Source organism: Elgaria multicarinata, chromosome 3 (genome assembly GCF_023053635.1).
Source record: "Elgaria multicarinata webbii isolate HBS135686 ecotype San Diego chromosome 3, rElgMul1.1.pri, whole genome shotgun sequence".
Lineage (NCBI taxonomy): Eukaryota > Metazoa > Chordata > Lepidosauria > Squamata > Anguidae > Elgaria > Elgaria multicarinata.
Window position 1 is genome coordinate 2,118,767 of NC_086173.1, and position 20,400 is coordinate 2,139,166.

A 20,400-nucleotide genomic window follows, 5' to 3' on the forward strand; every position below is an offset into this window, starting at 1 on the left:
TGCAGGGTCAGTTTGCTGTTCTACCTGATTCTATTGCTGCTGGGAAATCTAGCTGGACGAAACAGCATCAAAGAGGCAAAAGAAACAGTTCCAATTTCAAAACGATGACTTTGCTTCTCCCTCCTGCCTAGAAATAGTTAGCTAGAATGTCCATCGCAAACGTAGCAGCGTGCTATACGTAAGAGATAATGGGACAGCCGTTTCTAGTGAAGGTGTAAGATTTATTTATTTATTTAAGGATTTTTATGCCGCCATTCAGCCAAAAAAGGCTCTCACGGCGGCTTACAAAAGTATTTCTTGACAGTCCCTGCCCACAGGCTTACAATCTAAAAGACATGACACAAAAGGAAAGGGGATTGGGAGGGAGGAGGAGGAGGGGGAAAAGGAAAGCAAATTCAGGCACTACAATCTTAGTTGCAAAGTTCAGCAGTTACAGTTGACAGCAGGAGGGAGGGGGCTCTCAGCTGGAGCTGGACCCAGGCATGATGGAGAGGTGCCTGGCTGCTGCTTCCTCCCTCACTGGTGGCCTCTGCAGAGACAGTTGGTAGCAGGAGGGAGGGGGCTCTCAGCTGGAGCTGGACCCAGGCACGATGGAGAGGTGCCTGGCTGCTGCTTTCTCCCTCACTGGTGGCCTCTGCAGAGACAGTTGGTAGCAGGAGGGAGGGGGCTCTCAGCTGGAGCTGGACCCAGGCACGATGGAGAGTTGCCTGGCTGCTGCTTCCTCCCTCACTGGTGGCCTCTGCAGAGACAGTTGGTAGCAGGAGGGAGGGGGCTCTCAGCTGGAGCTGGACCCAGGCACGGTGGAGAGGTGCCTGGCTGCTGCTTCCTCCCTCTCTGGTGGCCTCTCCAGAGACAGTTGGTAGCAGGAGGGAGGGGGCTCTCAGCTGGAGCTGGACCCAGGCACGGTGGAGAGGTGCCTGGCTGCTGCTTCCTCCCTCATTGGTGGCCTCTCAATCTTACACAACAAGTAAGATGGGAATAGCTAGAGCATGCAGACAAAGTAGTTACTCCTGGAGTGGGCTCTGATGAACTATTCTGGGTGTGGGTGTGGCAGAAAGTCTGTCCACAGCGGGGCTGAAGGTAGAAGAGGGCTTTATTGTGCCTGGACAGACTGCGGCCTTGAAACTGACGTGTGTGTTCTTTCTTTCTTTCTTCCTTTCTCCCCACCACTCCCCCATCCTCCTGGCAGGGCCATTGGTCACATCATGACATCTCTACTGTTCCCCCTCTGCACATTTTTCCTCGTGTGTCTCTGCATTGCTTACTGGGCCAGCACAGCTGTGTATCCTTCAACAGGTTCCCCCCCCCCTCCCTTGCGCTAACGGATCATGGGGGATAGATGGGACTCCAAGCAACTAGCCTGGTTTTCAGAGGTTCATCTCAGGCTGTCAGGCATAAGATGCTGTACAGTATAGCTCCTTGACTGCTTCCAGTTTCTTGTCTACCTCTAATGAAGCTGTCTACAAGGTGTTTAATGAGACAGAATGTCAATTCGCTGGAAAGACCTGCAACCCAGAAGTGAGAAACAGTCTAAAATAATTAATAATGGAACTGTCTCAGTTGAATAATGGGTACAACAACAACAACAACAACGGGTGATTCCAGAATGACTGTAATGTTTTCTCCATGGGCCTGCCCTTGAAGACTGTTTAGAAGCCACAGTGATATTGGCCACACGCCTCCTGTGCCTCCTACTTCGTCCTGACCTGGGCTGCCCTGAAGTGTGTAGGCCAAACAAACCCCACTCCGTCCCTGGGTCCTGCCATTCTCTATGCTGTTGTGCGCTAGCTATGGAAAGTGGGATTTTGAGGGAGCTGCGCTCGCACGCCCTTCCTTTGGAAGACCACCCAGCGGTGCACACACTTTTTAAACAAGCCAACTTCAAACCACGAGTTATGAAACTAGCTTGTGACTTAATATCTAGTTAATTAGACCATCTCTGTTTTTTACACAATGACAAGCCAGGATTAGCAGCAAGTGAAACTAAGCGCTAAGGAAAGCGTCCCCATCTGCTCAGGAGGAGAAGAGCGTGGTTTCAGTTTTTATGAAGTGTAAAATACATTTTAAAATCTAAGGCAAAAGGGTGACTGGACAATGATGGTGGCTCCCTTTTGGTTCTCCTTTTATGCTGGATGAGGCCCGTGTAGTCACATGAGTGTTGGGGAATCCTGGAGGTGCTAACTTTACACGCTGCCACGTCCTCCTGTTGTCCTGCCTGGGAAAGGGTGTCTTAAGTGCCCGTATCCATGTCTGAGATAGGCTGTGGTACAAACAGAGGAAGCCACACCTCTTCCATCTCAAGCAAGGCGCCTGAGTGGGACTATCTGTGCCTGCCTGGCTGCCAGAGTCCTGAGGGTTCTCATTTGCTTTCTCCTTTTAGACTTTCAGTACTAGCAACGTAACCAAGCAGTGCCCGGATGCTCGCTGCCTCTTTGCCTTCTATGGCGGTGAGACCACCTACCACAAGTACCTCATCATCTTGCAGATCTACAATGCCTTCATGTTCTTCTGGCTGGCCAACTTTGCTATTGCCTTGGGCCAAGTCACCCTGGCTGGGGCCTTTGCCTCCTACTACTGGGCCTTTAAGAAACCTGATGATATGCCAGCCTTCCCCCTCTTCTCGTCCTTCGGCCGAGCACTCAGGTAAAGGGCCAGGAAGGGGAGGGAGAAGTGCGAGCCCTTGACAAGCCTCCACACTGCAGAAATAGAGAAGGGCTTTGAGAGATCAGGGTAGACCCAGCGTGGATAAGAGCGCTACGCAGTGATTTCCGCTCAGTCTTGGATGATCTGTGCTCTGGGACAAAAGGGCCTGGCTTGGCTAACTGGGCAGTGGCAGAGCATTCAGCCAGTGTAGTACAAAGGAGAGCTCTGATTTCCCCAGAATTAGCACACAGTGAGGCCTTGATAATGGTCCCTTTCTATGGCTTGCTGATTTAGCTGGAGGTGTTCCAAGGCAGTTTGAGAAGGCTGTGAATATCAAGGCATGTTTAAGGAGATTCCTAACTTGACTTGGGGGATGAGGGTGGGGGTGGAAGGTCATGCTTAGGGCAGAGAGATTTCTAAATAGTTAAAGTCAACTGGGGTGGATGAGTAATTTCAGCAGCCCTTACGGGTCTGCTGCATAGCCTATGATGGACTCTGGGTTTCAAAATGGAACTGGAGGCATGTGAGCTGATGTGGTTAGACAAGCAGGCTCCCACCACCACCACCAAACCATACCATCAGTTCTCTGTTTCTACTTTCCCTCTGGCAGGTACCACACCGGCTCCCTGGCCTTTGGGTCTCTGATTCTTGCTATTGTCCAGATCATTCGAGTCATGCTGGAGTACTTGGACCATAGGCTAAAAGGTACTGAATGCGGGTGGGGGAGGGGCTGGAATTTAGGGCAGGAAGTGAGGACTGGACTCAGTTGGAGGAAGTGGTTTTGCCCAGTTTAAATTGGAGTTCTCCGTCTTGCCCAGTCTTAACTAATGAGAGATGCCATCTCATGGGTCCTTCTAGACCTTAAAGCCTCTCCTCTTGTACTCCAATAGGAAGGCTTTCAAGTCCTGAGTTGCTGCTGAAGGATGTGGTTGGCTTGAGAGTCTATGGGTTAGCCTACAGGTTATAATTCTCACCCAATAAAATCAAAACAGGGCCAAAAATCTAATTATGCAAGCCAGTCATGCAACTCAGCAACGTTTCTGCAGAGGCGTCTCTGGCACCAGCAGGGCCAGTCCTGTCATGGGGCAGTCTGATGCACGTGCATCAGGCGGAGGAATGCAGGAAAAAGAGCAAATTGTCCCTCTCCCTCCACTGCCCAGATGTCCCGTCACTTCTAACTGTGACCGCCACTGTCCGCCCATCCTACTCACTTGGCCAGCCGGCCGGCCAGCCAACTCCTGCCCACCAGGCTGTTGCTCCTGCCTTGTGCCCCAGCCGCAGGGCTCCTGGAAGAGGTCAGCTGAACTCTTGCAAGAGGCTGGGCAATGTGACCTCCGGCGATAGCTCAGCCGTTCCTCCCCCAGGAGCCACATGGTTGGGGCGCAAGGTGGGAGCCAGGGCAAGTGCAGAGCTGGGCTGGCTGGCCGAGCAGGTACAATGAATGCGCAAGGCAGGTGGCGGCCACGGTGGTGGCGGCCTGCCCGCTTACCTGCAGTGGCAACATGCATTGAGCCTGGCCTGGCCACCAGTTTGCCCAAATCTTCACTCTAGAGTCAGGAAGCTTTTGCCAAGGAGCTAAGTTGGAGAAAGAGATATATGAGGAAAGAAAATGAATCTACAGATCTGGAAGGAAAGAACTGCAAATAGCCTCACAAAGCCCCAGCCCTTGAAAACAGAAGCCTTTTTTTTTTTTGGATCCGGCATGTCTGGTACGTGCCTAGATGACTAAGTAAGCAAAAATTTCTCCATTGCCTTGAACACTGAGGGATGCTCTCACTTGAACCAAGGTGGTAGCTTGTATTTTTCAAGTATTGTTTTCTGAATAATAAGGACTAGAAAGTTATTCTTTTCTTTGGTATAAAAGTTGATGTTCTCAGGAATTGAAGTCCTGATTCTAACGTTCATTCAAAATGCGTGTATTTAAATAACTGTGTTAAGTGGGGCTCTGCCCAGTTTGATAAACAGACAGGAAAAGATCCTAACCTCATATGTTGCTGTTGTTGCATTAGCTGCTGAGAACAAGTTTGCCAAGTTCCTCTTGACCTGCCTCAAATGCTGCTTCTGGTGCCTGGAGAAGTTCATCAAATTCTTGAACAGGAATGCATACATTATGGTGAGGAATTCAAAGTTTTGCAGACCACCCGATGAACTAATGCAGATTTGAAGATGCTGAGAACAACATGGGCACCTCTTAAAAACCAGTTAGCTATGCCCTTGGCAGGAGAGGCTGCTGGCGGTTTTCCTTTTTAGATTCTTCCGCCATACTTTAGGTCTTGAAGAGGCCTTGGCTGCCTAATGCACTCTCCCGGACATTTGTGCCAATGCATTTACTTGCAGTGCTGGTGTGACATGATGCCTTCTGGTGGCCAGCCAACACCGCAGCGATTGTACCTCTATTCCCACCACTTGTTTTCAGATGTGATGAGCCTTCGGACATGTCTGCGTGGTGCTTGCAATTTGGGGAATCTGCGGAGATAGATGCTGGTTCAGCAACCAGTCCATGTAGTCAAGATAGATGCTGGCTCTCTCAACCCATGCTGTTTGTGCTGGTGGTCTGCAGCTGACAAGGACATAGTGGGGAGACCTTTAAGATGCATAGAGGATGGTTTTGAGCTCAGGTGCAACTGTTTGAGCTCTTTCAAAAGTTACAGCCTCCTGATGGTTAGTGTCAGAAGAAGTGTCCTTGCATAAGCCAGCTGGGCTGGACTCATATTGGGGTGTGATGGAAGGGAGTGTCTGCTTGAGAATCATCTCTCTGGTTCTAAGTAATTGTATCTGGATGATGGATTGGGGATCAGGTCAAAAGCCACTAACGTTCCTCAAATGATCCTTGACAAAGCCTTTCCTCACCTGACGTGATTGATGTCTGTGTTCTCTTTGGTGACTCTCCCCAGATTGCCATTTATGGCACAAACTTCTGCACTTCTGCAAGGAATGCCTTTTTCCTTCTCATGAGGAATATCATCAGGTGAGGGCAATGAGTTGCCATTTTCTTGCTGCTGTTATGCTTTGGGGGCTTTATAACGAGGCTAGCCAGCTCCTTTAAATTGGTGGATCCTCCCTGACAAAGATGCTTGCGAGTGGGATAAACCTGTCATGTTACTATTAATTTAACTTCTCCCTCCCAAACATGTTGACCAGGAATGGTCCCCACACACCAGCCCACACGGAAGAATCTTCTGAGTGCACCCGCCGTTTATTCCAGGATAATATCGACGTCATCCCTACTGGGCCACATGGTGCACAGCTGGTCCCGCTGTGATCTCGGGTCCACCCCTCAGTTATTCAAGAATATCGCTGACTGGTTTTGTAGCGGTTCTTCTGTCTCTCTCGCTACAATCCCAATGACCATGGCTGGTGTGCCCCCCCCCCCACTTCGCGAAGCTGTCGCTGTGGGTGGGAGCTCCCAGCTCAGCAAACAGCCAACGTCCAGCAGTTTTGGAGGTGTGCGGGAGTGGACCCGCCTGCCATTTTCGGAACAGTTTTTGATTGGCTATCGGCGTGTTGTGGTGCCGTGTGTATTTTTTTTAAAAAAACCAAACAAATATATTTCTGCACAGCATCGCTGGACCTCCCCTCCACCCCATGGGTAGCCGTGATTTTGCATTAATACGCATCATCCCTCCTGATCCGTTTTTTTTAAAAAAGCCCTGTAGCCGCGTCATCTGCGTATCCCTGCCCACACGTGGAAGCGCCGTCAGGGGGCAGACGTCCTCCCGCAGCGGCACTCCTTTACTCGTGGGAAATGTCTCTTGCGTGTGCCCCATGAGCGACAATCATGCAAGTGGGAAAACTCGCAACCACCCCTCCTCCCGTGCGAATTTGGCGATAGGTGTAGATGAGGCCAGTGTTTGAAATGGCAGCATGTCTGTGTCCCAGAGTTCTCTGCATTAGCCTCCCTCTTAGCACTGGGCAGGGCACAAGTACCACAACCCGAATGTGGATGCAGGGAGGTAGGGACTATCTATGGCCTGTAGACGGTCAGTTGTGCCACCATTGGCTTAACTAGGGTGACCCTATGAAGAGGAGGACAGGGCTCCTGTTTCTTTAACAGTTGTATTGAAAAGGGGATTTCAGCAGGTGTCATTTGCATATATGGAGAACCAAATTCCCTCTTCATCACAACAGTTAAAGCTGCAGGTGTCCTGCCCTCTTTTAAATCTGGTCACAGTATAGCTGCAGTATAGCTCCTGCAGCTTTAACTGCTGTGATGAAGAGGAAATTTCACCAGGTGAGACATGCATACAAATGACACCTGCTGAAATTCCCTTTTCTATGCAGCTGTTAAAGATACAGGAGCCCGGTCCTCCTTTTCATAGGGTCACCCTAGCTTAAAGGGAAGGGGCTTGGTTGTGATCAGGGCTCTTCATTTATGCAAAGAGAGCTCAAAACGGGAGTGGATCAGTTTCATGCAAACTTGGCGGTTTGGTATGAAAAGCCACTAGGTTCATGGGCTCTGTTTGGACCAAGTATTTGAATGCATGCAGGACTGAGGTTCTTTTCAAAGATGTGGCAAAGTTCAACATGATAGAAGTGAATGGGGAAACAATGGGGCCCCACAAACCAGTATGTACTTACTGCAGGCCTGTGGGCTGTGCTCAGCCCAGCAAGGGGAAGTGCCTTGAGATTACTGTTAGAATCTTGTGGGACACCACTGGCCAATGGCCATGGAGTCCATCTTGACCCCCATGAGGTTTAATAGCTACATGCAATCTCTGGGATAACTCATTCAGAACTTTGGAGTAAGGTGTCAGGGATGCTTTAGGGTGGATTCCTGCATGGAGCAGGGGGTTGGACTCGATGGCCTTGTAGGCCCCTTCCAACTCTGCTATTCTATGATTCTAGAGCAGTACGACAATGGAACCAGTTCCCTAGGGAGGTGGTGGGCTCTCCCACACTAGAGGCCTTCAAGAGGCAGCTGGACAACCACCTGTCAGGGATGCTTTAGGGTGGATTCCTGCATTGAGCAGGGGGTTGGACTCGATGGCCTTGTAGGCCCCTTCCAACTCTACTGTTCTATGATTCTATGATGACACCCAGCTCTATTGCTCTTTGTCACTTAATACCAAGGAAGCAGCTGAGACCTTTGAATGTTGCCTAGATTCAGCAATGGCTGGATGATTTAAACCCAGACAAGACAGAGGTGGTGTTGCTCAGTAGAAAGCCTGACTCGAATTGAGATTCAAGCTGTTCTGGAAAGGGTTGCACTCTCCTTGAAAGAGCAAGTCCATAGTTTGGGAGTGCACCTTGATCCTACGCTGTCCCTGGATCTTCAGGTGGGTGTGCCAGCTTCAGCCCCTCCTGAATTGGTCTGGCCTGGCAATAGTTACTTGTGTCTTGGTCACATCACATTCAGACTATTGCTACGTGCTCTATTTCCACATCTGTGAGAAAGGTTAGAAAGTTACTATTTCTGTGTTTTCAGAGTGGCTGTTCTGGATAAAGTCACTGATTTCCTGCTTTTCCTTGGAAAACTCCTGATTGTAGGAAGCGTTGGTAAGACCTTTGTGATGTTTTGGGCTTTCCCCCAAATCCTCTTTACTTACAGGTCCTTCTACTGGCCTCTTTATACGGATTGATTGTAATTAACTGGGTTGATCATAACTTTGACCAATTAATGAGTTGAGTGCCCTTAGGCACATTAGCATCTGAATGCCATTGCCTATCCACTGATTGGCAAATAGAGGGAGAAAACGTGGAGGCAGTGACAGACTTTGTATTTCTGGGCGCAAAGATTACTGCAGACGCTGACTGCAGCCAGGAAATCAGAAGACGTTTACTTCTTGGGAGGAGAGCAATGACAAATCTTGATAAAATAGTTAAGAGCAGAGACACCACACTGACAACAAAGGTCCGCAGAGTTAAAGCAATGGTATTCCCCGTAGTAACCTCTGGCTGCGAGAGCTGGACCATAAGGAAGGCTGAGCGAAGGAAGATAGATGCTTTTGAACTGTGGTGTTGGAGGAAAATCCTGAGAGTGCCTTGGACTGCAAGAAGATCAAACCAGTCCATACTCCAGGAAATAAAGCCAGACTGCTCACTTGAGGGAATGGTATTAAAGGCAAAACTGAAGTACTTTGGCCACACAATGAGAAGACAGGAGACCCTGGAGAAGATGCTGATGCTAAGGAAAGTGGAAGGCAAAAGGAAGAGGGGCCGACCAAGGGCATGATGGATGGATGATATTCTGGGGGTGACGGACTTGACCTTGGGGAAGCTAGGGGTGGCGACAGCCGACAGAAAGCTCTGGCGTGGGCTGGTCCATGAAGTCACGAAGAGTCGGAAACGACTGAACGAATAAACAACAACAATCCACTAAAGAATTTGTTCGAGGAAGCTGTCAAAGTGTTAACCCAGTTGGCCATGGCGGCTGAGGATGGTGGGAGTTGTAGTGCAGCACATCTAGAGGGCAAGCAATTGGGTAAGGCTGGGTTGACTAATTCCTTTCCCAAGGTAGAATTTCTATCCTTTTCCCTTGGCTCTATTCAGCAATAGTCCCCTCCTGCCTTTCTCCTTCACAGGAAGTAAGTGCCCCTTCCATTTGTGAGTCCCTCTAGGCCAGCCCTCCCCAACCTGGTGTTCTCCAGATGTCCCTCCATGCTGACTAGAGATGATGGGAGTTGTAGTCTAAGAGAGCACCAGTTTGGGAGAAAGCTGCTTTATGTCTTCCTACCCTTTTTGCATTTTACTTGCTTTTCCCATAGCTCTTCCCCCAAAATATGTGGATTTTAAAAAAAGGATCCAAGCCACCGTTTTGGAAGGGAGGAGGGGAATTGTTGTTGGACACCCAGTTGAAATATGAATAGGGCAGAGACAGAATAGCTTCTAAGAAGGAGGTGTGGTAGAAAAGTTTGAAATTCCTCCTCTTCTTCTTCCTTCCTTCCTCTTTAGGTATCCTTGCCTTCTTCTTTTTCACCCAGAGGATAAAGCTGATTCAAGACACTGCACCCCCTCTCAACTATTACTGGGTCCCCATTCTGGTTGGTATCTAATAATAGCTAAAGAAAGTCTTCCTTTCATCTCCAGTGGGGCTATATTGTTTGGCAGCTATTTTCCTTGTGCAAGTTTTACATCTTCCCACCACAGAGATTCTCCTCCTTGATAGTGGAGGGCCAGGGGTGGTGGGGGCGGAGAGAGAGCCACTATTAATTTGCATGTTGGACTCTGTTTTAATGTATTAATTCCATCATTCATTATATTTATATTCTGCCTTTCCTCCAAAGAGCACAAGGGCTCTCTCCAACATCCATTTTATCTCCACATCAACCTTGTGAGGTTGGTTAGAGAGAGAGAAAGAGAGAGAGAGAGAGAGAGAGAGAGAGTGAGAGAGTGGGTGTGTCTGGCCCATGATCAGCTGCTGTCTTTTACTAATTGAGTTTTCAGCTCTATTCACTTGGAGAGGATGCACCTTTCCCATTCCCAGTCCATTGCTGGCTGGCTGAAATGCAGCACTGACATGCCTGTCTGGTTTTCCTTATAGACGGTGATTGTGGGCTCCTATCTCATTGCACATGGATTCTTCAGTGTGTATGCCATGTGTGTGGACACACTTTTCCTCTGCTTCTGTAAGTATCCAGCTATTGTAACACTCTCCTGAAAAAAGCATATTTGTCCAAACTGCTAGACTAAGGCGGGGGAGGTCTGGCCTATAATTCCCATGATCCTTCACCATTACCTATGCTGGACACAGCTGATGGGACTTGTAGGCCAAAACATGTCCACTACTGCTGTAAAGGCTGCCAGGTACCCCTTCTACCACCATGTTTTATCCCTAGACAGCCATTTGCTTAGCAGCTGCAAGAAATGTTTCCCTGCTATACTCTGGAATTAAACCAGCAGCTGCTGAAAATGCACTGCAAAGAACTGTAGTCATTAAATCATCACAAACTCTTGAACTTCTTTCAGAGGCAGGGGCAATAGGAGCCTCGGAAGGCAAGATGCAGACCGAAAAATTGTCAAAGGGTTGGGCTCTAGTATTATTCCTTTCCAGAGGGCTAGCCATGTTATTCTGTTGCAGCAAAAGCAACAGATGTACCTGTTGGTACCTGTAGCACCTTAAAAGCTAACAGATTTGCTGTGTCCATGTCCTGGTTGCTATTGTTTATAACTGACTTCTGTGGTGGTGGACTACTTCTAGGACACGGAATAATGGACTCAAGTTAAAGGAAGCCAGATTCCAGCTGGACATCAGGAAAAACTTCCTGACTGTTAGAGCAGTGCGACAATGGAACCAGTTCCCTAGGGAGGTTGTGGGCTCTCCCACACTAGAGGCCTTCAAGAGGCAGCTGGACAACCCTCTGTCAGGCATGCTTTAGGGTGGATTCCTGCATTGAGCAGGGGGTTGGACGCGATGGCCTTGTAGGCCCCTTCCAACTCTGCTATTCTATGATTCTAGTAACCTGGCTTTTGGATACAAGCCTTAGGGTAGCCAGATACAAAAGAGGGCAGGTTTCCCGCGCCTTGAATAGTTGTGCAGACGAGGAAATTTCAGCAGGTGCAGCTTGGAGGCAGCAGCTACAAACCAGCCTCCAACTCTTCCCCTCTTCACTTCTGCCCTTACCCTGCTTTTGCACTCTCCAGCATTCACTTGCTATTCGATCGCTTGACTCATCAGAAGAAACTTATTAATTGGAGAAGGCAAATTTTAATCAGTGAACCCAAGAGCGAGGGAAAGACCTTCTTATTTTTGAGGCTACTTTGTGTTCTAGTATTGAGTATGTGGCTGGGGATAATGGAAGCTGGTAGTCTAACACCTCTGGAGGGCATCAGGTTGGGGAAGGGTGTTTCTTAAATTGTATGGTACAATCCTTGGATGGGTGCCATGCAGGAGAGATAACGGATTCCCAGCTTTGCCATCAGTGGCTGAGTAGCTACAGTTTTCCTTAGCTGAGAGGCTAGCTAGGGCATCCTAGTCTTTCCAGTGTGGTAGCATCAGAGAGAGAGAGAGAGAATGCCTCTGCTGGTCGTCCCAGGCCTTTGCTTGCTTCTCTCTCCCCGACTGTGTGACTGTCTTTTTTTCTCTCCTCGGACTCCAGTGCAAGACAGCAGACAGTGGCAGGAACCTGTTTAGAGACAGGAACTTTCTAAAGTACCTTCTAATGCAGCCTGATGGGCTTTTGAGGGATGGGAAATACTTGGGAGCCTTGGAGCACACGTGGTGATCTCCATGCATCACTTTTAATCCTGCCCCTGTTTTGGGGACCCATTGGTTTGAAACAGTAGAGGGTTTCAGAATGGGGAGCTGAGATTGAAATGTTTGAGCAACACTGTACTAGATGCAAATACTTCTTAAGCAAGATTAAACAAGGCTTCCTTTCCCATTTAAGTCCTTCCGTGAGAGGACATGGTGGAGACAAAGACCCTCCCAGCAGGACAGGAACTCAGCCCTTCTCACCTGGAGAAGACCCTATAAAAAGAGCAAAACTAGGATAGTCCCAGCAAAATCCAAGTGCAGGATTTTCTGTGCACAAGATACTATTTATTTATTTATTTATTTATTTATTACATTTTTATACCACCCAATAGCCGAAGCTCTCTGGGCGGTTCACAAAAATTAAAACCACAAAAAACATCCAACAAGTTAAAAACACAATTACGAAATACAGTATAATAGCATTTAAAACAATGACTTAAAAATTAAGAGTGTGTTGTGGTTGAGATGGTGCCTATATACTTCAAACTTTTCCTCCCTAAGAGCTGTCTGAGTACATGGACTTTCTGTATCTCAAAAATTCAGGGAAGGTAGCATTCAATGGGAGTTGAGTGTAGAGAGTCAGAAAATATGCAAGATCAGGGCTAGCTACAAGCATAAACAAGGCACAGTGCAATGTAGCAATTTGGGGGAAAGCCCAAGCCAGAAGTCCCAGCGAAACCCAAAATGTGAAGCAGTTGTTGCAGAAAGCTTCAGCCAGAGTCGTAGGCAGGAAACTATTTTTCGCCGGGACTAGAGGTGGGGTAGACTTGAATAAAGGTGCTGGACAGCTGTGTCGAGAACTGGATTCAGGATTGACAAAGGGAAGAATTTCTTTTATATGGTGCATAATTAACTGATGGAGTTTACTGCTGTAACATTTGTTGATGGCCACTGACTTGGCTCCCTTTAAAATGGGGAAGAGAGGTCTGTCTTCAGTTATTAGCCATGATATAGCTATGTGATGCCTCCATGGTCACAGGTTCGATATCTCATGAGTATCTGGTGCTGGAGAGAGGAAAAAACCTATGGGAGGCTGTTGTTTTGACATCTCCTTGGCAGCATCTGGCTGGTCACTGCTGGAAATAGAATAGTATGGAGCCTTGGTTCGATACAGTGAGGCTATTCTTGTTATTGTAGGCAGAGCAGCCACAGTGGGAGGAGCAACTTTTCATGTGGTTTTGTTGCATGATGAAAGGCCAGGTTGGGCCAGACCCATCTGGACTTCCAGTTGGGCTTCCCAGCTTCTGCTGACCCTGTTCTTAGGCCTTTAATGGCAGAATGACGTACAAAAAGGAAGCAGATGAAGCTTCACCTGGCTTGAAGAGAAAGGGTGTAAGCAAGGCTTTCGTGATTCTGGTTTTAATTATTTTATTGTGGCTCTGTTCACACTGTATGCCAGCTTGGAGACCTTTGACGATATATAAAGGTGGCTCATATATTGATTAAGTAAATAATGAATAAGCTTTAGTTGTTGAATTTGTGTGGATCAAGCTGCTGTTGAAAACACAGGAGCAGAAAACAGTGTAGTATCCCGGCTTGCAGATTGCTAGTCGCACTAAATCTGAGGGGATTTGTCAGCTCTTGAAAGATCAAGGGAGCTAAGGTTGCTCAATGGTTTAGGTTTGAAGCACTGCCTTCTCATGGGCCAAAGCAGTGGTCCATCTGTCCTTGAAGTGCCAACTCTTGACACAGTATCAAAGGTGCATTTCCTATATATCTTGCCCAATCTTGCGCCCTGCAGATGTTTTGGATGACACCTCCCATCAGCTCCAGCCAGCAAGGCCAGTGGTTGGGGATGATGGGAATTATAGTCTAAAACAGCTGGCAGGAACCAGATTGGAGAAGACTGTGTTAAGTGAATACATTTCCACTGGTTAGAATATTCATTCAGTTATGAAATGGCTCGTCTCCACTTTGATGTGGGCTGTAGCCCAGTTGTAGCAAGGCAGTGAAAGCTAATTCCTCTTGTGATTTTGTAATGATTAATTTCTCATTCTTCTCCATGTCTTCACTATCAGTTTGGTTAGCAATTGCTTTGCTTCCACTATAATAGCAAAAATATTCTATATAGCATAAAAGCAGGTGATTGTCTAAGCTGCCTTGTTCTTTTCTTGGTGGAGAAATCTAATTGCAACTAACTTCGAATTTCCCCTTTCTCTCTCTCTCTCTCTCTCTCCCCCCTTTTGCTTTGTATCCCGTTGCCTTTGTCATATTTATTTTTGCTTTGCTTTGCTTCTCTTGTTCATTCTTTTGTGGCTGCTTTCCCTTATCTGTCTTGGGATTCCAAAAGGCGAAGACCTGGAAAGGAACGATGGATCTTCTGATCGACCTTATTACATGTCCCCTGCACTGAGTGAAATCCTGCTGAAAGGAACCCTAGAACCTTCCAAAAGTGCTGAGAGCCAAGAATAGGGACAAGGGTACCAAGTGGGAAAAGGCACGTGCAGGTGTCCCACTGCAGGCTAACCACTGCGCTATTCCATCAGGGCTGCCCTGAACACCAGTGCAAACCTTCTAATTTTTACGTTCTGGGAAGTTGAGCATGACGCTTGCACATAGCGAGGGTGCTGCTTGGGATGCTTGCTCCTGGTGAGCAGGAGAGTGTGACATATAACCTGCCTCTCTACCCAGCAAATATTCCAGCGTCAACGTTATGGAGTTGATTGGAGGTTTAATGTGTTTAATGTTGGAAAATGTCCCGTTTCTTCACTCTTGCACCATGCAGGTTGTTTTCTGCCCTCCTCAAGATGCCACATTTATAGCAAGGCTGGCTATTTAAACAGTGTTACATATGCAGGATATGTACATACAGTACAAACTGGGTGTTTGATTAGGCAGAGGTGGGAATGAATAATTCTTTTACCTGTTTGTGAATTTGGAGAGTGGTTGGTCTGTGATTCCAAAGAGACAGAAGATCCAACACTGTTGGGGTGCAATCTAGCTGCATGGGTTAAACCATCTCAATAAGTGGGAAGTTTCAAGTTTTACACCATTCCCCTTCAGACAAATTCGTGGAAGTGGGGGACGGGGGAGTGAGTCTAGCTTGAGTACATACACTCAGCTGATTGTATCCAGATAGTTATACGTGGAGTAGACACATTGAAATCAATGGCACTTCAGTTAGTTATGTGTTTTTTGGAGGCCAGCTGGAAATTTGTGGGGGCCTTTCTACTTACAAATCTTTTCAACTAAGGGCCGTTTTAGTGGTTAGTGTAAAAGCAGTGTTCTGTGCAACTTGTAAGCCTACTACCCTAATGGATGATCACTTTTAGTGAACTGCTTTGAAGCTCTAGCATACCATTGAGAGTACAGCTGCTTGCAGAGTTATCTGATCCATATATAGCTACATTTGCTTATTTATAACTGATGTAAAGTTTGTCTTGATGCAGAAAGAAATTACAACTTTTCATAGCAATTCTCCTTCAAAGTTATGGCCCAAATCCAACAGAGTGTTGTTTATGCTTCAGCCTATTGAAATACTTGAGTTTCAGGATACTTTATGTTGGATTGAGCTCAAAATGTATCTCCGAAATTCCCAACACATATCTGTGCAAAGTTGTGTGTGTTCGACTTAAAAAACCCTAACTGAGCTAGGAAGGATCCTGGACATCTGATGGTGACTGATGGTTCCTTGTTGCTACTGATTAAAGTTGGGAGATTTCATTTCTGAAAATACAAAAAAAATATGCTTGGTTTTTCAGTAGTACATAAAGCTAGAATTTACATCTCCTGCTTTTATAACTATTAGCTTAGTTTATAATCTAGACCAAGTTATGCCCTATGCCAGAGAAATACAAATTTGCACCAATCAGTTCTGAAAAATACATTATGTGAATTAGAAATAGTTCATGCTGGTTGGACCTAAATGTTTCAGCCTTGTTCTATAACTAAAGTTTTTTCTGTGTTGTGTTTTGGGAGGCATGTGGGAGGGGGTTGAGAAATTACCTAGGGAGTTGAGAACCTAGGGAGTTGAGAACCTAGGGGGTTGAGAAGTTACCTAGGGAGGTTGTGGGCTCTCCCACACAAGAGGCTTTCAAGAGGCAGCTGGACAACCATCTGTCAGGGATGCTTTAGGGTGGATTCCTGCATTGAGCAGGGGGTTGGACTCGATGGCCTTGTAGGCCCCTTCCAACTCTGCTATTCTGTGATTCTATGAAATGATGGTGAGTTTACTATAGAGAGAGGGGTGTTAGGTGAGAGGAAATAGGAGTTGTAGCTGCAAGGCAACACAAAGCAGGTCAGGCAGGCAAAAAGGAACAGGAACTTTAATGTATCATTTGGTTTTTTGAGAATGGTTAATACACTCTGCATCGTGCCCCAGGTGGTATCAAAATTCCAGGTTTTGTCTTGGAAAAATCAGTGCCTTATTAAAGAGATTCTCTCATACAGTGTCCTTCATGGTGGTTCTCTATTCATCAGGAGGAACATCCACGTAAAGTTTATTATCTGAAACAGAAAGTTGGTGCAAATATTTATGAATATATAAGCCAACTCGCCATTTCATTTTGCAAGCTTGAGTAAATATTATTGTGAGAAGATGCACCAGCTTGTTGCTTAAATTGACATATTGTTAACACGTGCTCAAAAGTAAATATTTGTTTATTTATTTAACCCTTACTGTTGCTGTTATCCCTGATGGTTGCTTTGGGCACAGATGTCCTGCAAACGTGCAAAAAGCAACACAAGAAAAGTTCAAAATGAAACGAAATCAGTATTGACAGGCAAGCACTGGCGATTCCAATTACCACAAGAGCTGAAAACTTTTTCAAAATGAAGTTGGGAGGATCTTAAGGATTCCAAATGCTTCCCCGTATTCTATTTATAATTCTCTATGTGCAGCGTTTCATGAGACCAATGGCCTTGCTTAGCAATGTCTGATGCTTGAGACAGACATATGTTTTTAAGAGAGGTGAGAGTGCTTTGGCAAAAGGTTTGCTTCCCATGATGTGTTCTACTGTTGCCTCTGGTCAACAGATTTATGAATGAATGAATAGATAGATAGATAGATAGATAGATAGATAGATAGATAGATAGATAGATATTGCAATTCTGTTTACCAGAAGCAAAAGTGGGATAGGTGTACACACCATGAGCACCCTGTCCTCCTTCAAACTGCCTTCGGCTCTCAAAAAATCTATGCTTGTGCTCTATTGTTGTTGACCCAAGCTGGCAGTATGCCTTTCAAAAGATTCTTGTACAAAGGGTTGTATCCATGATGTCTTCCCACCACCAAACAGACACTGCTGGCTACTAGAATTCTGTCCTCCAAATCTGCTCCAGAAGGTCTCCCAACCCTTCAGAGGAGATCTATGATTTGATTTGATTTGATTTGCACCCTGCCTTTTGTACCAAAAAAGCAGCCTTTGGGGAACAAGCAGGAGACTGTGGGGGTAGTGGGGTAAGATAAATGTCTATTGTGCAAGTAGAATCCCATTGTGTAACATTGGTTTTAGACCTTTGTTGGAGCAGCTGAGTTTTGTCTGAACAGATTGATCACATCCTATGTCAGGAATATGCCTATTTCTTATTATAAAGGGCTTTGTACTCTCAGGGCTCTTTCTGCTGTCCTGTTTCCCTACGCTCAGCTTGAAAACATATACAGGGAAATGGTCCGTGAACAGGCAGGCCTTTTTAAATGGAGATGGCCAGATGCAAGTCCGAGATCGGGTCCAGCAGAAGGGTCAAGGTCACTTCTAGCATTTACGTATCACTGGCTTGCATCACAAAGATGCACGGCATTTATGAGTAGAGAAATAAAATGCTTTCAGATGTCTAATATAAAAAAAAGAGATAAAAGAATTGTTTCCAAATTAAAATCCAAGCGGAGTGAAACGTCATATAACTATCACTGCCACCTTTGCTGCCGTTGCTTTATTCAAAGAGGACAAGGCTACTATTCCTGGTGGCTCTATATTACCTCCAGTATCAGAGGTAGTCTGAGAGAAACACAGGTGGGACGGTGCTCTTGCACACAGGAGGGCAGCTGATGAGCCACTGCACAAACAGGACGCTGGACTGGAGAGGCCTTTGGTGGGATCCAGCAGGGCTCTTCTTACGTTATCAATGGCAGCTCTTGCACAGAGAGGCTATTTAGCAACCACTCTGCTTCCCCACGGCAGAAAAAAGATCCTCTTCATTGCCACCCCTGTGAGAATGAAGAGGGGGAGAAACACGTCTCTGCATTTTAAAAATGCAAATACAACCCTTTCTCTTCTATTATGTGGGTTTTGACTAATTTCTTAAAATTATTAAATTCCATCCCTAAAAGGAACAATGCTGTTCAATTTATGCCAGGGGTGTTGAACCTCTTTTAGAGAAGCTTGGGGGGGCGGGGTGCACTCCAGTGGTGGGTGGAGCCGGAGGCAAAATGGGGCAGGGCTAAAATACCAGTAACTGAACCACAGGAGAAGGCGTTTCAACCTTCTAGAATTGCCCGGGGGGGGGGGGGGGCTGCACAAAAGCTTGGAAAGCTCTATATTTTGGGCAGTGGTGGGTAGGCCTGTGGCCATCTGGGGAACCCAGGAGAGCCAGAGTTGATCCCCTGACCTCAGATTCTGCACCTGTTTTATGCAGATCTGTTTATCATGCATTAAGAAGGTCTACTGTCTGTTTTGTTCTGAATGCAACATGCAAGTTGCATCCAAAGAATTTGAAACTTAGGGGAGAGAGAAATGGATTTTTGGATTTTTTTAAAAAACAACAACAACACCAATTTCCCCCCAGAAACCAGATTTCATCAAGACTGCTGTGGCCTTAAGGTAGACATATGTCCCCTTGCACTGAGATAGGCTTAAGGAAACCCTCCCTAGCCAGATCTTCCACAGTAAGGAACTGCACAGTCTTTTTTTGATGTGGAAGGAGTGAGCGGTCAATTCTGTTATCATCCTCGCTCTGATGCATGTCCCTGTTAAGTGGGATGAATTTGCTTGCTTGGCCACTATAGTCCATGGCCAAGGCTTCCCCTAACTTCAGTTTCAGATATCTGACACCCGTTAGTCATAAGGCAGACTTTTCACGCCCCTTTGCTGGGGGGATTTGTGTCTCTTTGCAGTGGAAGACCTGGAACGTAATGATGGCTCTACCGAAAAGCCTTTCTTCATGTCATCTAATCTGAGAAAACTCTTGAAGAAGACTAACAAACAGCAAACAGATGCATAACGGTGCTCCCACAAGTAGCATGCAGCAGACGCGCTGAAATAAAGTGGCCTGAGTTTTGTAAAGCCCTTTCCTTGAAAAGCAGCATCTGTGAAGTTCAAATGTTCTGTTTCCACTTGCTGTGCCAGACTTAGCAAGTGGACTTAGCTTGCCCAAATTTAGCAAGTCTCTGGCCTTTCCCCCCCTTTTACAGTGAGAAATGACCATTTTATGATCCAATCTTAGGACTTCAGCACAGTTGAGCAAATTGAATGTAGAAGCATTCTGCTACTACTCAGAGAAAACCATCCTGTTCACGATTGGCCACTTAGTATTTGGGGGTGGGTGGGCTTCTTGCTTATTAAAACAGACAGAACAGTTTGTACAGGCAGTGCCAGTGAGAAGAAAGCCTCTAAGGCTATAACCAGTTATTAACTACATAATCCCAAAAGGTCTGTTCTCCTTGTAACAGTACTTCATTGAATATTCTTGAACACTTTAAAGGTGCAAGCTACCCAAGGAAATGTTTAAGAATTATCTATTGATTTTGTGGGAAATTTATTGTATTTATTCTCTAAAATGTACAACCTGTACTTCAGTTTCAATTGGCATTCCCAGGACAGTTTTGGAAATGAAATCAGCTGTGTTGTTAAAATTCTGGCAAGAAAGGCTTATTTTAGATCAACATTGTTGAGGCTGCTATTGAAGGAAATCTTGGTGATAGTCTGTTTCTTGAATGAGGAAAGACCAAAATTGTTGCAGAAGGGAAGAAAAAAATCTGTAAAAGACGGCCCTTTTCAAATGAACAATGTACTTAGGGGGAAAATGTAAATGATGCAATAAGCATCAAATGTGGGATCACCAAATATGAAGCGGAACCTACATATATACAGAATATATCAATAAACAATGAAGAAAGTAGCAAGATTAGTTTCAAAATTCTATATCATGTGACTAAACTTCGGTGACACTGGTAACTTTCCACAAATAAAATGATAATGCCATCAATTTAGTTTTAAATCTGCCCAGCTAGTTTCAACTTTACTTTTGATTTTGTATACTCTTTCTCTACTTTCTTATACATCCCTGTATCTTTGAAAAATATTTTATAACTGAAATATTAAACTTTGTTTTGTATATCTGTTAGGTTTTTTTTTTTAGAAAACACACACTCCATCTAACAACTCCAATGTAACTAATGAAGCCTACAGCAATTTGTCTTTAGAAATCTCTGTCTTTATCAATTTCTTGATCCTCCCCAGTAAGCCACTGCATGGAAGATGTTCTCACTTTAAACTCCAGGTGGGGGATTTTAAATATAATAGGCTTTATTTTAAAATAAATCATTTGTCTCAATTAAAATCTAGTCTGCATACCTGACAAACAGATTAGTGGACAGGAAGATCAGTTGCATGGCACCGCCATTCTTT

The 20,400-nt window shown here is 45.9% G+C and overlaps 1 protein-coding gene across 4 annotated transcripts in view; it reads left to right on the forward strand.

Annotated features, from left to right (window-relative positions):
* The window catches only part of SLC44A2 (solute carrier family 44 member 2 (CTL2 blood group)), a 57,365-nt gene extending 37,262 nt beyond the window's left edge, over positions 1-20,103 (forward strand). For 2 of the 4 annotated variants that reach the window (XM_063119042.1, XM_063119044.1), the window contains exons 13-22: positions 1,190-1,282; positions 1,434-1,518; positions 2,381-2,643; positions 3,254-3,348; positions 4,653-4,756; positions 5,538-5,611; positions 8,069-8,139; positions 9,535-9,623; positions 10,124-10,208; positions 18,888-20,103. In XM_063119042.1, coding sequence (XP_062975112.1) covers positions 1,190-1,282; positions 1,434-1,518; positions 2,381-2,643; positions 3,254-3,348; positions 4,653-4,756; positions 5,538-5,611; positions 8,069-8,139; positions 9,535-9,623; positions 10,124-10,208; positions 18,888-18,994 — 1,066 coding nt within the window. In that variant the 3' untranslated portion in view covers positions 18,995-20,103. Of the gene's footprint in view, positions 1-1,189; positions 1,283-1,433; positions 1,519-2,380; positions 2,644-3,253; positions 3,349-4,652; positions 4,757-5,537; positions 5,612-8,068; positions 8,140-9,534; positions 9,624-10,123; positions 10,209-14,126; positions 14,297-18,887 lie in introns of those variants that run through there. The other 2 variants (XM_063119041.1, XM_063119043.1) reach the window with 1 other exon arrangement.
* Positions 20,104-20,400: the final 297 nt, after the last annotated feature.